At 36.3% G+C, this 17,743-nt stretch overlaps 1 protein-coding gene across 1 annotated transcript; it reads left to right on the plus strand.

The window, feature by feature from the left end:
- The first annotated feature begins 3,794 nt into the window (after window positions 1-3,794).
- On the plus strand, window positions 3,795-11,736 carry LOC129272022 (uncharacterized). The gene is made up of 4 exons (XM_054909266.2): window positions 3,795-4,329; window positions 5,642-5,851; window positions 10,336-11,278; window positions 11,688-11,736. Exons 1-3 carry the CDS (start codon window positions 4,185-4,187, stop codon window positions 10,719-10,721), a joined length of 741 nt encoding a protein of 246 aa, XP_054765241.2. The 5' UTR covers window positions 3,795-4,184; the 3' UTR covers window positions 10,722-11,278; window positions 11,688-11,736.
- Window positions 11,737-17,743: the final 6,007 nt, after the last annotated feature.

Below are 17,743 nucleotides of genomic sequence, written 5' to 3' on the forward strand. Positions count from 1 at the left end.
CCCAGTTGCGTAATGAACCAAATATTTTGAGGGGCAAAACATAGTGATGTGGGAAAAATCTGTAAAACGTTGCCAGCGTGCAAAGCGAGCTGGAAAAAATTGCCTATTGAAATTACATTCTAATTATGTGATAGATTTTTCCATTATATTCAGCAAATAACACAATTCAATGTTTCCATTCATTTCATTATACGTTGTCTCCTATAATTTATTTTATTTCCTCTTGGGTGTGGAACCAAGACCCCCCCCCCCCCCCCCGCGCCTGTGCAGTGATTGAACGTGATTGTGAACGGGGGCGTTATAGAGCCATTTGAAGGTTATAAATGAAGAGCCCCTACTGCGTGGGGTCTGGGGCAAAGCCCCGGTAGCTTATTTGCATAAAATTTAGCAAGCTTATATCACAGTGAGGTATGCAGCCCATCTTTCTTCCCGCTCTTTAATATCAATCATCGGCAGCCCGGTCGTGTTATTTTTTTTTCTTGTCCCTTTTCTTTGTTTTCCAAAAATTAGCTTTTGACTAATTACATTCTACCTTCGTTTCCCGCTATTGTTTGCCATTTTGTCATCTTTTAATTTATTTCCCACCGTACTATTGCATTACATAGGCCTATTTCGGAATGATTTGTTCTTTCTCAAATGTTCTTCTTTCGTATATTTTCCCGCTTTCCTTCCTTTTCTATTAAAAAAAGTTTTTTCTTCGTTTTCTTTTCATTTTTTTCCTTTCCCTTTCCTTTCCTCCTTTCCTTTTCCCCTTTCCTTCCCCTTTCCCTTTCTTTCTCCCTCTTTTTTTTTCTTTTTCCCGCTTTTCTTTTATTTTCCCGGTGAAATCCGCCAGGGGGGGCAACTTGCCCCCCCTGCCCCCCCGCCTGTTACGCCACTGATTAAAATACGTATGGTCCTAGTTAATTCCTACAAAGAAACATTAGAATGCCCTACTTCAGGTCTGAATTATCTATGATTTTCAGCTCGCGCTTCGCGCTCGCAATATTTGATTAGTGAGATGCATATGATAATCATGATTGCAATGACTACAAAAAGTGTTTCGTTTCGTGTGTTCAGATGTAATTCTTATAAACCAGCAAGCGCTTGGCACTCGCATTAGATGACTATGGTGAGATATGCATACTCTTAATGGATTTCTAAAATATATTCCTAAAAATCTCGCTGTTTGGGGTCAAAATATACGAAAACTTCAGCTCACGCTTCGCGCTCGTATTGTTTAGCGAGACAGGTACCTATCATGATTACACAAATTTGATTATAATGTCTCTTTTTAAGTGTGAATATAAAAAAATTCAGCTCGCGCTTCGCGCTCGCATTATTTGATCAGTGAGATGCATATCCGTTTAATGACATTGTCCAGAAAATGTCTCTATTAGGTCAGTATAACTGGCAACTGAGCGCGCTCACTCAGTGATTCAAACATTTTGCTGGTGCCCCCCTCCCCATACAATGCCGTGACCCACGTACGGTACGCCACTGAACGGGCCCCTGGATTCTGGGTATTCTAAATACATTTCTTTTATTATGAAAGTCAATAATGCGAGCGCGAAGCTCGAGCTGAAAAAAACCTGATATTCCGATCTAAAGAAGGGCCAATTTATGCACTATTTCAAGCACTGTGTAGGGAAATTGAGAAGTGAATACAAATCGCAATGAATAAACGGTGCTAGGCGCGAGCTGATATATTATTAGTGTTAATTTGATTTAGAACCGTGATATTTTAAAGACATATAATGTCATCATATATGAAAATTATGACTATCTCCCTATTTCTCATACTAAGCTCGAGATGAAACTTGTCGATATTCCAATCTGAATAAAGGGACAATTTGATTATTAGGAATTCGTGGATATATCATTATCTTATTTATTAATCTAATAAGCCTGATGAGAGAGCAAAATTTGTTCATATTAAGGCCTGAAAATTTGACATTTAAGCACTTTTATAACTATGAATGAGATGCATGGGTTAATATATTTTTAACTATCGTTGCGAGCGCAAATCTTGAGCCGAAATTTTTGATCAACTGTCATGGAAAGGGTTTTTTAAGTAATATAGTTTGTTATAATTAATTTAGAGATATCTCACCTGGATCTGCCTACGGAAAAGAGGTTTGACATTTCTTGTTTATTCATTGGCAAAAAAATAATTATATGCCTATATGATGAGATTCCTGCGTAAATGTAGGGCCTACCTTAACAAAAGATGCAATGATAGATGGAATCATTTCCAGCGCGGAGCGCGCGAAGAAATCATGATTTTGTACTGTACTATAGATGTAAAACTAAATTTTATATTGTGTTTGGTTAATTGTTGATTTTTTTTATTTTTTTTTCACTTACGGAATTATTGGGGGTCCAAAGCGATCGATATGCTTGCGACCCCAATATTTTCATTGCATCGACGCCTCTGACGGTAGGCCTAATCATTCTCATCAAACATGTATTATTACCGACTGAAAACGTTTACAAGCATATTATAGGACGTACAAAATTTGACATTTTGATTCCCGATGACAGACGATGATATACCACAAATGATCTCACCATCCTCATAAAAAAAATATACCCATAGATCATTTGCACCAAGTTTGAGCACAGCAGATGCAAAAATAAAGAAACAGGCGCAAGTATTTGCGTTTTACTGTATTGTGATTGGGCGATTTTGTCATTATTTTGATACTTCTTAATATTTTGACATCACTGCACGCACTTGTGAACCGAGGTCCCGGGACCGAGGTTGGCTATCCATACCCCCCTTTCTCCCTCTGTGTCTATGATTTTTTTTCACTACTTAAAAAAAGTCTCAGGGCCTAACAACGAAGCCAGGCAAGCAATTTTACACTTAAAAAAATATGGAGAATTGAAGCATGTATGTAAGGAAATGCATGAGCGTGTACAGAAATGACCTATCTATCGTTGTCATGGTTGTGGGTATAATTATGTCAGTAAGTGGTTATGAACTTGAAGGTTGCTAAAACTAGGGGATGGAAGGGGGATAGAGAAAAGGTGATGGGATGGATGCAAATAAATATTTTATATTAATTTTCAGAAGAATGTTTTTTTTCTCTTGTATAGCAAGTCTTGTAAGTTGGGTATACCATTGCCTACGTGGAAATGACACTGATAAATTACATTTAATCATTCGATTTAAACTGTAATTATGTAATTTGTTACCCCTTTCGTTTCGATAATATTAAGTTTTAATAGACGGGTATAGTGTCGAAAATCTGTCTATCTGACGGTCAATCGGATCGGGGTCGCCCTAGCCACTAACCCGTCTCTGTGGTCTAGTGGTTAAGGCACCGGCGTTCAAAGCTGGGGGCCCGGGTTCGATTCCCGGCAGAGACATTTTTCGGCATTACCAATTTTTCCAAAGGGCAGATAGCTCTGGGGAACCTTGATTTAAGTTACGCCTACCATTGTTCTCTTCATCCATTTCTTTCACAAAAACATTTAAATAAAAGAGTTGCCAAAGCTGTTGTACAATTATAATTTCACACATTTATATATATATATATATATATATATATATTTATTTATGAATATATACATTCATAAAAGAAAATGAATTGAAATCAGATTAAACAAAATATTTTCAACCTATATCAATGACGAGATCAATTACAGGATCAGAGCGAGTATGAGTCTCAACTAAAGCTAATGATCGTTTTCAAAGTGATACAATTAATCCGTTTTCTAAAACAAAATTAACCATTGTTATTGTATACTGATTGATATCAATGAACTCTAATTTGTCTGTTATAGGCCCTACATTTATAGTCTATATCACCTTTCTCCGGTCGAACAACCTTTGAACAACGTCAAGCCACTTGATCATATTCTGTGGTTCTGTGTGTAATGTTGATAGGCCAGTAACCGAAGAAAATCATAGTCAATTTTGAGCGATTAAAGGGTTATTTGCACTTTACGACACCTTTTTGTTTTCTGCCTTTATCGACATGTGCAGTGTATCTTGAATGCCAAGGGCATAGTTCATCAGCGAACATAACACCATATTTACCCTATATTATTATTTTTTGCTACATTTGGGTATACAATATGGCGACTGCTTTGAATGAACGGGTCAGTGAAACGTCTGCAACAAAGGAGCAAGCAAATTAAAGCGCGTATTCCTATGGAGTCTGCCACGCTCTTGTACCACAGTATTCACTCGATGTATGGAAGCTCTTGGAAAACCTAATGTTGAGATTTTCTGGGAGCCTTTTGTATCTAGTGAATTCTACGGACCGGAAAGAAGACATTTCTTCGCGAATGACAGCCCTCATCTTCTTCAAGAGAAATATACCTTCGCCTATGTCAGAGGTAGAGTATACTATAATGCATAAGCTTATACCGGGGGGGGGGGGGGGGGGGTCATGAAAACACAGAGCCCAGACCACAGACCTCGAACAGATTCCCACCCCCCCCCCTCACCTACGCACCCAAACACGACCCACGCGCACATATACATTTTCTATCCAAAATAACGAAAACACAGACCCCAATTTTTTTTTAAATGTCCTGAAGTTTACACATTTCTTGTATATCATGTTTAGAATTTATGCCAAACATGAAATGCCCGGGGGGGGGGGGGCAGTCAAAATATTGGTGTACACGTGCGTGACCAAATAATTCCAAACACCCCATAAACGAGTTTTTCTCTGTGTGCATAATAATCCCCTAAACAGGTTTTTCGCGGGCTCAATCATTTACACATTTTGGCCCCTAAACAAGTTGTCGAGAGGATATAGAGAGGTGACAAATTTCATGACCGTTTTCCCGTTTCCCAGGCCCGTTCCCAGGGTCGTTGTTTACATTCGGGAAGAACCCGAAGACTTAAACGAGGAGGAAAAAGCCACGGGGGTAAGCGGGGGGGGGGGGGGGGAGCTTGGGGAAAAAAACACACTAAAAACGTTTGGCTCGTCTTTAAAAAAAGCTTTGAAAAAAAACATACTCTAAATACTTTTGACCCCGCGATTGACCATTGACCAGTCTTTCAAAACCACGGCCTTTTTTTATAAAAAAAAATCGGTGTTTTTGATACCCTTAACGAGTGCACGCGCGGCCCGCGTCCAAAACTGAAAAAAAAAAAACACCCCGTTGAACGCGGTATTTATTTTGGACACGCATGTGTACAGCAATATATTTGATTGCCCCCCCCCCAGGGTTAAAATGATTTAAGAGTCGAAAGGGACACATGTTTGATTTGAAATACTAACTTATGTTAAAGGGTTGACCAAATTCGGACAGTCGAAGTACGAAAAAATTCGAGGTAAATGCAGATGAATTAGAATTTAATTTTCAACTTCCAATATGTTTACAATTTCTCTGTGTTATAGTTAGCATATTTCTGTATCATAATATACTCATGGATTTTCTTGAAGAAATATTTGGTTTCGATTTGATTATTATTCTGTTCCCGCGGGTTCTGTTCATTCACGTAATGATGAGTGTATGTCTGAAAGCTTCAGTATAAATGAATCAGTGTCAGTGTCCATGCATGATGTTCAATGCCCCCCCCCCCTGTATTTGGTTTGTGTTATCTGTGCACAAAAAAGTTTTATTCATAAAAACTCAAAAAAAAAACTGCACACCATCCTTGACACTTAATATTACTCTTTTCCCTATAACGCAGATTTCCTTGAAGGGGACTTCCCTGGTGCTAAGCTTCTGTTCGCCAAGGACGTAACTATTAGTATCATGGAAAAGTTTGAGTTCATTCCTAAGACCTACCGACATACATTTCTCATCAGAGATCCCAGGAAGACATTCCTCTCTATCCAGCGGTTATCAGATGCCTTGCCTGAGGAACATCGCTTTGATGTGAAGAAAGAATACGGAAAAGGTGAGTATTTTCGACATCTGGGAATTTTTAGAATTCACTTTTTTTTTAATTAAAGGTCAAGTGCACCTCAGAAAATTGTAGATTTTGAATAAATAGAGAATAAATAATAAATAAATTTGAATAAATAGAGAAAAATCAGGGAAGCTTAATGCTGAAAATTTCATCAAAATCGGATGAAAACTGAGAAAGTTATGACATTTTAAAGTTTCGCTTATTTTTCACAAAATAGTTATATCCACAATATTAATTTAGTCACATGCAAATGAGAGAATCGATGATGTCCCTCACTCACTATTTCTTTTGTTTTTTATTGTTTGAATTATACAATATTTCAATTTTTACAGATTTGACAATAAGGTCCAACTTGACTGAACCAGAAAATGGCAAACAATGGTAATTCCACATGTTCGGGGCAAAATAAAACTTTGTTTCACAGGACAATGAGAAAATTTAAATATGTCATATTTCATATATAATAAAACATAAAAGAAGTAGTGAGTGAGTGATGTCATAATTTCCCTCATTTGGATACTGACCAGGATGTGCATATAACTATTTTGTAAAATTAAGCGAAAATTAAAAACATCATTATACTTTCTTATTTTATATCCGATTTTGATGAAATTTTCAGTGTTGTGCTTGTTGGATTTTTCTCTTTTTATTCAAATCAACTTTTTGTTGGGATGGACTTGTCCTGTAACTGTAACCGAATCAGGGTCCGCGCACGTCCGTTTAATGACCATTGAAGAATAAGCATTAAATCGTTGAAATTGCACATGACTGTGTTTCATGAAAGGACTAATGATGTCGGACGTTTTATCCGACATGCAGTTACTATAGTAACAGTGCATTTAAGCCAATCAAAATCTAGGAAAGATGTCAGATCTGACAACTTGTCGGACAAAAATGCTGATGAAACGCTCCCTTGAAAATCGTTATAGATATACATGTATATAGGCCTAGAGTCAGTGTAGAGCACAATCAAAAGAAGGCAATGCCTCAAGACCCTACTTTTTTTTCTTTGCTTGTCATTTTTTTTTCGTGGACGAAATGACCTTAAATTTTGGGTGTAAACATTTTTTTTTTGCTTGTCAATTTTTTTCATGGAGGAAATGACCTCACATTTTGGGTGAAAACCTTTCTTTTCTTTCTTTTTTTGCTTGTCAGATTTTCCTCGGGAAAATTTGCCCCCACCCCTGTTATCCGAGGTTGATTCGGCAATATACTATATCCCTCAGGGGCTTCGAGGGAAAATAGTGACATTGCCGGACCAACCGTGGATGAATATTTTCACTATACTTTCGAAAGAAATTACGCCCGGTATATTTGTTTTATATCCCTCCCATATTAAAGTTTGAACGAAAAATATTTGTAATCTTGTCCTAATTGACCCATCTTCGTGAACTGGACAAAATCTAGATTGGTTTAGCTCTAATTTATCCAAAATTGGCTTTATCGTCTAAGCTAGCCGGTTCCTGAAACTGCGCGCGGCTGCGGCTACCCGGCCGGTGTAGCGGCGGACTCGGTGCGTGGCATATACGGTTCTAGGAACACGATCTGCCGGCGGATCGTGTTCCAACTCCAGCGGATTCAGTACCAATTTATCTTCGGCAGATCGTATCGTTTCTTGATCAGGCGCGGATCCAGGAGGGGGCCGAGCCGGCCCCGGCCCCCCTTTTTTTTGGGCAACCTGCAGAAAAAAGTGTACTCTTAATTTAACTTGATAGTAACGATGAAAAACAGAAATAAAAGTAAGAAAGAGGTATAATACCCATGATGTGTAATTTACAGCCTCGTAACGGCCGGCCCGACCCGAAAGGAAACAAGAAAAAGGTGAGGGGAAGAATTGGAAAATATAATTTATATAAAAATTTTCGCTCGCGCTTCGCGCCCGCATTGCCTGTGTAATGAATCTCATTCAAGAGGACTCAATGGGACTTAATATATCCAGTTCTGAAATCAATTTGCACACAATATTTTAGTTCGCACATCAAGCTTTCATTATTTTGTTTGATTTACACAAATTGTTAATAATATATAACAATTTTCAGCTCGTGCTGCGCGCTCACATTGTTTGATTTGTGAGATACCTATCCTATTTAGAATTTCTTACCAAAATTTCTTAAAATGCTCCTTTATCATGTCAGTAAAAATGTAAACTCGTGCTTCGCGCTCGCATTTAATTGTTTGAGACACAGCTTGTTCTTTATTTAAATAAAACGTGCTTAGACTGTCCAGTTTTCAGGTCGGAATATCAAACATTTTGAGCTCGTGCTTCGCACACTCATTATTCAATTGGTGATACTTGTATCTTCTTCATTAATTACTAAAAATAGTCCTAATTGAGTCCCTTTTCACGTTACTATATTAAAATTTCGGCTCGCGCTTCGCGCTCGCAACTTGTTTAGTTGGATACTTATCCCTGTTCATGATTATAAAAACTGTTCAGAATCTTCAGGTCTAAGGACATAAAATATCAAAGAATTTCAGCTCGCGCTTCGCGCTCGCATATTATATTTAAGACCACATGAGATACTCTATCTTGTTTATAACAATAAAAACTAAAACTTCAGTCTTTAGTTAGGACTACCCCCTGAAAAATCAGATTATAGCGGCCAATCGAGAAAAATGTTGATGAAAATATTTTTCGGCCCCCCCTATTGGCGAAAGCTGGATCCGCCCCTGTTGATCTGCCAGTGCACACATGTATACGCACGGTACATTTCTTTTATAACCTCCTCCAAAAGACAGACAGGGGTACGTAGTACTCACCAAAGTGGTGCCAATGTTGAATTGATTTTGGGGTATTCTATGGATTAGAAATAATGTATATTTTATGATGTTTCCTCATTGCCGATATTTGACGATTAAACGGCGCGGAGGATGGGGGGGGGGGTGTAATAGAAATCCAAATTACAATGAATTAGGTACCCCTTTCATTCAAAATTATATAGGACATACCATTCTTATTTATATATTGTTAATAGGAAAATTCGGGTTGACTATATACATCAAACTTTTCTACTGTGGTCACTATTATTATTATTATTATTTGGACGATTCTGCTCAAAATCGCTCACAGCTATAGATACTTTTAGATATATATAGGAACTTCCTTTATCCCCATGTTCCTGGGAAGCGGGACTGCTGAAGCATCCCCAAGATTTTCGGGGGGGGGGGGGTGGTGCTGTGTGTATTATTCTCCATAGGCAGCACCCGTTGGAATTCTAAAAGGTGTGAACAATGGATAAATGTTACAAAATAACCTTTTTTTTTTTTTTTGGGGGGGGGGGGGGGGCTTTGGAATTTCTCGCGACCAAAATGATCTCCATTTCGTAGTCATAAACTTTTTTTTTTTTGGCTTTTCAAGTTTCTCGTTACCATAATGAGCCCCCTTTTTGTAGTGAAAACTTTTTTTTTTTCAAATTTACATCAGCACCCCCCCCCCCGGCAAAAAATATCGTTCCCATGCAGGACCTTGTTTATCCCCTATGTTTTTCTTCTTCAACATGATTACTCCCAAGCATCACTCAGGGTGGTTTGCGTTGCGCGGCGGCTTTGAGCTAACAATTCCACTTACCGGTCATGAATGTCGCGAACTAAACCTGCTGAACTAAAATCAAGCAGCCCGAATATTTCGAAGACGGCCATTATTAATTTCATTTTTAGCATACAGATTCATTATAAACAGTATACGTTGAACACAACAATTACTAGTAATACTATCTGAAAAACAATTTCTTATTATGATGTGAATTTTGAGATTAATATTCTAGCAGACATTCCTGGTTATGAATAGATTGATAGTTTGATACACATGTGGATGGTTAGTTACCTTATTGGTTCATGATTATAATTAAATGTCAATTTCACCCAAGAAAAGGCTTGATTTGAAACAATAGAGAAATAAATCCAAGCTCAATGCTAAAAAATAATCAAAATCGGAACATAATAAGAAGTGATGATATTTCAAAGTTCGCTTATTTAATTAACACAAACCAATTATAATGTACAAGTCAGTGACATGCAAATAAGAGAGTCGACGATATCACTCACTATTTCTTTAAATTCTTTTTCTTGTATGATTTTCATTTTTACTGACTCGACAATAAGGACCCTCTTGATTGAACCTCACAATTTTTAGACAGGGATAAACATAATGCAGGGAAATATCAAAATTAGGAGAAGAATATTTCATATCATAAAATACAAAAGGAGTATAGCGCGTGGGTGATGCTATTGTTTCCCTCATTTGCATACTGACATTGGTGTGCATATCACTTTTTTTTTATTTAAATGAAAAATTATTTGTCATATTTTTCTTATTTTACATCCGATTAAGATGAAAATTTTCTGTGTGAAGCTTGGTTGATGTTTTTATTTTCGTCATTCTACTTGTTTAACATCATCATTATTCATGATATCTTTAAAGCAGATTCGTTTTTAACGTACTTTTACTTACGATCCATTAATATTTGTTTCAGGTTATCAAGAAATAATTGATGTCATGCAATACGTCGAGGAAACATTGGGACAAAAACCTGTCATTATTGATGCAGACGAACTGCTTTCCGAACCTGACCGAATTCTTCCGATGTATTGCCGAGCTGCAGGACTCGAGTACGACCCGAAGATGCTGTCGTGGGGCAAGGCCAGTGTGAAAGAATTGAACTGGCACTTCGCAGAGAGTATGCCAGATTTCGATAAAATTGGACTGTTTGATAGTGCTATGAAAAGTTCGAAGTTTAATCCTTCTGTTAGCAGAACTGAAAAATCATTTGATGAAAGCAGTTGGACAACCGATATAAGAGAATGCATCGGAGCTGCTTTGCCTATCTATCAAAAGCTATTCCAAATGAGATTAAAGTAGATTTAATCAGTAACAACTTTCATTATTTTCATCATGCATGGTCTTGTGGCATATACTCTAGTCAAAGGAAATCAAAGAAAACTAAAAAAGTGGCAACGAAGGACAGGTGGCTGGTTTAAGTGTCTATATACATTCTATAAAATACTCACATACTAACATTTCTAGGTTGTGATTTCATGGTGTATAGCGTATAGATCAGTTCGTAGTTTACTTCATGGACTATTTTGGTCAAATGACGTTTCATTTCTTTCAATTATGATAGGCAGATTTCAAAGCAAGATATTACGTAAGTATGCCTTACATAGCAGGATGAAGAAATTGAATGACAGTACGGAATTTTTGCAATCTCTATATACGCAGACGCTTTCTGTAACGTAGATAATCTTTTGTCAAAAACCCTTCAATGACATAACAGCCTTTATTGAAAATGGGTGAATCAAAACAGGAAGTGTCGTTCTGTACTCTGGACACACGACATATATTTGCAATTTTTCGTCCGGTCGAGTCCCGGTGGGTGTTTCATAAACGTGTTTCATACGTATATTTCAATGTTCTTTGTATCTAACTTTTTGAGGGGTCCATATTCTACAAGCTTTGCTTTTCAGTGGACCCCTCCATTCTTCTCATGATATATAATTATATTGATTTTATTATATTTAATTATATTTAATTATATTGATTATATTGATTTAAACTTGACATGCATGTTAATTTATATTTGAATCACTTATTGAATATGTATATCATTTATTCAATGTTGAATTTTGTTCATGCTCTTGTTTAAATTGAATCAATTTATCTTGTACTTATTTGTATTATGTTGAAGAATGAAAAATAAATTGAATTGAATAAAGCTGTTCGTAAAGTTACGCAAGACTTTACGCACGACTGGTGACCTTTCTTGTGCCACACTATCCCTATGTTGCTCACTTAGCATCTAAGATCATGTTCCAGTCGTGCGTAAAGTTGTGCGTAACTTTACGAACAGCTTTATGAAACACCCACCAGACCTGAACCTATTCTTAAGTCGCAGTCACATTTACAAAATCGACAAAAGACTTCGTTTAAAAAAAATCGGAATCTATATATGTCTCAGTAATGACGATTTTGATTTTGTTCGTGGAGTTTGAGATCAAACGAAACTAAAAAAAAACCTTGCGAAACTTGATTTTCAACCAATGAAGCACCCGCATTCGGGACTTGCGCTTGATATTCTGACTTGCGTTTAAACGCAACTCTTTCTGCAACAGGTCCTTGATATCTAATCAAAGGAGTCTGTCTACTGAGAGTGCGCCATCAGTGGTTGTCACATTTTCTGAAATTGTAACTTCAAGTTCAACGTTGTGAAAAACAGTAAATGGTGAGGATAAATTAATTATGCACCCACAAAGATCAATTTCTCAAAAGGGATAAGCCTGCGGGTAATAACCTTTCTTTAATATTAGGAAATAAAGCTAGCTTGCATGCTATTACAAGTTCTTGTATGGCGATTATACAAAGATATTGATTTTATTTGAAAAAAATCAGTCAATCGTGGTGTCTTTCTTTTTTCTTTTTCTTCAAGTGGCTGTTCCACACAAAATAAGACATTGAATGAAATAAGAAAAATAAAAACAATATCACGCATTCATTTGGTAAAATATGATTAAAATGGAACAAAGGTAATGTAATTACGATATGCCAGCCAGAATGCAGAGCCATGTGGATGAGCAAATAAGCAAGATTTATTCTAACCCTCTCGTGGCTGAATCCACCTCCTTGCAGAATCTCGAGAATTGTGATACTTTTTATTCTCAAAGAATTTAACCACTTTATCTTCAAGTTAAATTAAATTTTGTTGCATCATTGGAAAGAGTAAATATTACTCTTTTACAATGGTCATTTATTTTGAATGATAAATAGGTGAATTTTAGGCCTGAAAAGATGTCTCAAAACAGAATTGTCTTCCTCTGTTTTCTCTTGCAAATTGTGCGAAACTTTTTATTTCGAGCCAAAATAATATCTATATCATCGTATAGCTCATTCTCTGTACTTTCTTCCACTGTCACTCTTGATATGTTGCATCTTGGAAATGGGTCAGGATCCAGCAAAAATAAGATACAAGACGAGATTTTTGAAATTTCTGAGTAGCATGGAATCCAGAGTTCTGATTGGCTGGATAATGTTTCATAACAACATGCCCGGGTAATTTGACTAGATTACCACATGGTGAGTGTGACCCATGGAAAACTTCCTTTTATTTCCGTGGTGTGACCTAGGCCCTGGAGTAGAAGCCGTTGGAATTTTGGTGGGTGTGTGGTCTCTTTGACCAATCAGAGTGCAGTATTCATGTTTTTAAGCTGTATTCAAAGGGAAATGAAACCATTTGAACAAGTGGGCTTGTGTGGAAACAGAAAAATAAAAGAAGAAGAACAAAGAAAGTTTGAGAAAATTCGGACAAAATAAGAAAGTTATGAGCATTTGAATATTGCGATCACTAATGCTATGGGGATCCTCCTATTGGCAATGCGACAAAGATGTGTGATGTCACATGTGAACAACTTTCCCTTTGATGGACTATAAAATACCCCCAAAATGTCTCTTTTTTATCTTTCTTATGGCGATACAAACTATCCATAATGTATTCTTTGAAAATCTGTATTACATGCCCTCTAGAAAGAATACAGGATCTACTGATAGATGTGATAAAAGAGGCAGTTTAACTGAAATAATATTCTAAAGTAATGGGAAAGTTGTTCACAAGTGACATCACACATCTTTATCGCATTGCTAATTAGAGGATCTCTATAGCATTATAGTGATCGCAATATTCAAATGCTCATAACTTTTTCATTATTTGTCCGATTTTTCTCAAACTTTCGTTGATCTGTTTTTTTTCTTCTGTTTTCACACAAGCTTTCTTGTTCCAAAGGTTTCATTTTCCTTTAATGTACTTGGCCTATAAATATGTGGATCCTGACCCATTTCTAACACCTCTTCCTACACAATCTATATCATATTAAAGCTTAGATCTTCAGCTTTATCATGATTAAAAATTAATTGGGCTCAAACAGAAATAGTATAAAAATAAAAAAAACTTGTCAGTTAAAAATGATTATTTTGCAGCATGTTTTATCGTCAATGGAGCTTAATTGTGACGATCGTCTATACGTTCGCAGAGCAGGGGTGGCCGTACCCTTTCGAGAAAACCGCGGGAGCTTTCATCGAAAAAATGTGCTTAGTATTTTTCTGAACCAGTGGGTTCTATTAAAACTATTCATTAAATAATAACAACAATAATATTGATAGATTATTAGCAGTGGCGTATAGGGGGGGGGGGGCTTGGGCGCTTACCCTCCCCCAATTTTCCACGACCAAGAAAAAAAGAGAGAAGGGTGAAATATATTATGTTCTTAATATTTTGTCGAAATCTGATACCATTTTTTTTAATGTGAAAATTTTGCCCAAAACACCGTAGCTGGCCCCATTATCAACAAATTGATTGTTAGGAGAAAAGAAGAGAACTTGTAGTTTTTCTTGATTTTGCATAAAATTACAATTCAACAAAGTCATATAGAACAATCGGATTAAGAAAAATAGCGTGTTTTCTATTTTGAATATTTTTTTATTTGCATAGAACTGATAGAATTTATGTTGAAGCAAACTACCTTAAAACTGGCTTCCATCGCAATTAAGCTGCTAGTAGTTTGCATGTGCGGCAATCCGGTGGATACCGGCGCGCCACACCGCGCCGTGTATGCGCCGCCGAGACTACTGAAAAATAAGCCTAAAATGAAAATGCACAATTTTTTTTTTCTTCTTTCTTCCCCAGTTACACATAATTTTACACACACACATTCACGCACGCGCGCGCACACGCACACACCCTCGCCCTCAACTAATTGCTCCAGCACAAGTTTACTTACAAAGACAAATTAACAAATTTTACAGGAGAATACTCAGCACACCAGTCGTTTCTTGAAAATTAGCTCCCCCGGTTGTCTCGAAAAGGACTGGTGCGTTAATTCGACTCCCCTCCCTAAACCAACCCTTTCGAGAAAAGCTCCCCCGGTTTTGTCGAAATGGTGCGGCCAACCCTTTGGGCCAACCCATAGAGATGTATTACTAGTTTGCTAGAGTGCGGATCGGACTCGCAATAGGCGCGCATACTTAACGTTTGTGATTGCGCGGAGCATGGTCGGCCAAACGCAGACGATCGTCACAAGCCGTCAATGGTGTTCATACAACAACATCACTCGAACATCCAATCAAATACACACCTCACTGTATTGCCATCAATGCCAGGTTTTATACAGGCTCCCGAAGACATTGTATTGATTTTACAAAAATCCAATGAATACTTCCACTCTTAATACTTACAAGGGAAGGACTTTATTAGTACTATTAGTACTGATTATTTACATCTCCACATACAAATTTCAATCTATTCATAAAAGTATATTGTTAAAATAATTACATATTCAACAATTTGGTTCAAGAAGTATATTGACATTTTGAAGCGCATTATGGCACAATTAAAGTGTAGCACAACCCCATAGTATGTACAACAATAGAACCCTTTATTCTTAAAGGACATGTCCACCCCAACAAAAATTTGATTTGAATTAAAAGAGAAAAATCCAACAAGCATAACACTGAGAATTTAATCAAAATCGGATATATAATAAGAAAGTTATGACGTTTTTAAGTTTCGCTTAATTTCACAAAACAGTTATACTCACACCCTGGTCAGTATGCAAATGATGGAACTGTCATCACTCATTCACTATTTCTTTTGTATTTTATTATATGAATTATGGAATATTCAAATTATCTCCCTGTTGTCCTGTGAAAGAAAGTTTTATTCCTCCCTGAACATGTGGTATCACCATTATTTTAACATTATGGTTCAGTCAAGTGTGTCCTTATTGTCAAATCTGTAAAAAATGAAATATTGTATAATTCAAACAATAAAAAACAAAAGAAACAGTGTGTGATGGACATCATCGACTCTCTCATTTGCATGTCACTGAGTTGTGCATATAACTGTTTTTGTGAGAAATGAGCGAAAGTTTAAAATGTCACAACTTTCTTATTTTACATCCAATTTTGATGAAATTTTCAGTGTTATGCTTGTTTGATTTTTCTATATTTATCCAAGTCAACATTTTTCTGGAGTGGACTTGACCTTTAATTTAAATGAAATTAGGAACATGAGAGAACTTATGTTCATAGGTTAATGAACTGAAGAATTTAAATTAAGCTCCAAACATAAACCGATATCACTTTCACCTCAGCTTTTCATTAATACCTCGCAAGTACATCTGACGCTACGAATGAACTGAATAAATCGTTGTGACAACATCGGGACAAATTTCATTTTTCAACTTTTAAGTAAAGAAGGCCGTACTATGAGTATTTCACTGATATATCAACTAAATGATTTTTTTTTGTCACTCTGAACCTTTATAGGCACTTTGAACAAGGGGAATTGGTTTCCTGACAAGTGATTTTGGGATTGGTCACCAATATATTTCACCTAAAAGTTCTTCGAAGGCTAACTGATAATGTGCAGCTCACCAGGTGGAAAGTATTGGAAAAACCCGGAGGAATTGAGAATTATTAAACGTGGATGAAAAGAGATACTTGTTTCCTAATGACGGCCAGTCGAGCATCACCATCTCATCCTTGGTATACGCTTCACCTGCTTACATAATATTTACCGCATAAAAAGCATCATATCATCTTGGTCTTTTAAAATGTCAACCGGATTTCAAGAAAATAATACTCTTCTCTTTCCCATTTACCACTTTCTCGCATTTCAATTCTACTCGTTTATCTTTAATTTTTAATCACAACCCAACATCGTCAAAAACCAATAAATAACGTTGAATACAAATTTGATAATTTCGAAAAATTCGACTCTTCAAAAACTACTTTTGTGAACAAATGAAAGATGAAAGATAATAATAACAAATATAATGAATGATGATAATCCGGTAAAACAATGAATTACAAGTATAAGAAATTGGAGACTATGAACTCCTCAAGTAAACATATGCATTTTGCTGGTGAAATATTACGCTCTAGTATGTCTATGGTGTGTCTAGTATTACATAAACTCTAGAATTCATCTTGCCGTTGGATACTATTCTGATGCTCTGCCATGCCTGATAACTCGAGTACAAAAAAGGTTATTGAAAAAAAAGTAAAGGGAAAATGTGGGGAAATTGTGCTCTAACGCACGTTAGAATCACACCTCTTACTGTATCATCCGTGAGCTCTAGGTGGATGTCATTGGCAGACATTAAACGAAACCATAATTAGTCCTGATAATCAAGAACAGTACATAATTATTAACGTATTTAAATGTGAAAAAATAATATTTCAATGGAAACGAAATCTGAATGTCTACTACGATTCGCGTCACAAAGTAGTCGTTCCAGAATATTCATTGTGTTGCTTACGATTTATTACAGACAGATCGAGTGTCTAGCCTCGGAATTTCTATTTCATCCACAAATTAGTCTAATACACATGTTTAATTTTTCATACTAATTGCTGCAAAAAAAATATATGACAAAGCCCTCTATCAAAGGCTAACCACGCTCTGCTGCAAGGTTATCTTTTAAATACCGGCCAATACGTTACCATCAGATTTCAGATAATGCCAAAAGAAGATGTAATATTGGTTGAATAATATGATAAGTCTGTTTTTTCCCAAGAGTTAGAGTTAAATTTTTATACATCTCCAACAGTGACTTGTAAAATATAAATACAGCATAGTGTCGTGTGAAAATATTTTTGATGGGCTTAGCTTCCCTTTTAATGGAAACAATCTAATCAAGATGTGAACTTATAATTCATATATAGATAAATAATATCAAAAAGCTTCTGTACATACATCCTACCATCATAGAAACAGTGTTATCAGTAGCATTGTAACAAATAAATCTAAACATCAAAAGGGAGTCTTGAAATAAAATGATCTATTCAGTAAGTATACTGATGTGATTGTATACTCAACATCAGTTAAGGGTGTC

This window comes from Lytechinus pictus, chromosome 2, assembly GCF_037042905.1.
Source record: "Lytechinus pictus isolate F3 Inbred chromosome 2, Lp3.0, whole genome shotgun sequence".
Taxonomy (NCBI): domain Eukaryota; kingdom Metazoa; phylum Echinodermata; class Echinoidea; order Temnopleuroida; family Toxopneustidae; genus Lytechinus; species Lytechinus pictus.

Bases quoted from the DNA above. Each gene is read 5' to 3' on its own strand.
- LOC129272022 (XM_054909266.2), top strand. From the start codon at position 4,185: ATGGAAGCTCTTGGAAAACCTAATGTTGAGATTTTCTGGGAGCCTTTT. The intron at 4,330-5,641 runs GTAGAGTATACT...CCTATAACGCAG, and splicing joins TACCTTCGCCTATGTCAGAG to ATTTCCTTGAAGGGGACTTC. The intron at 5,852-10,335 runs GTGAGTATTTTC...TATTTGTTTCAG, and splicing joins GAAGAAAGAATACGGAAAAG to GTTATCAAGAAATAATTGAT.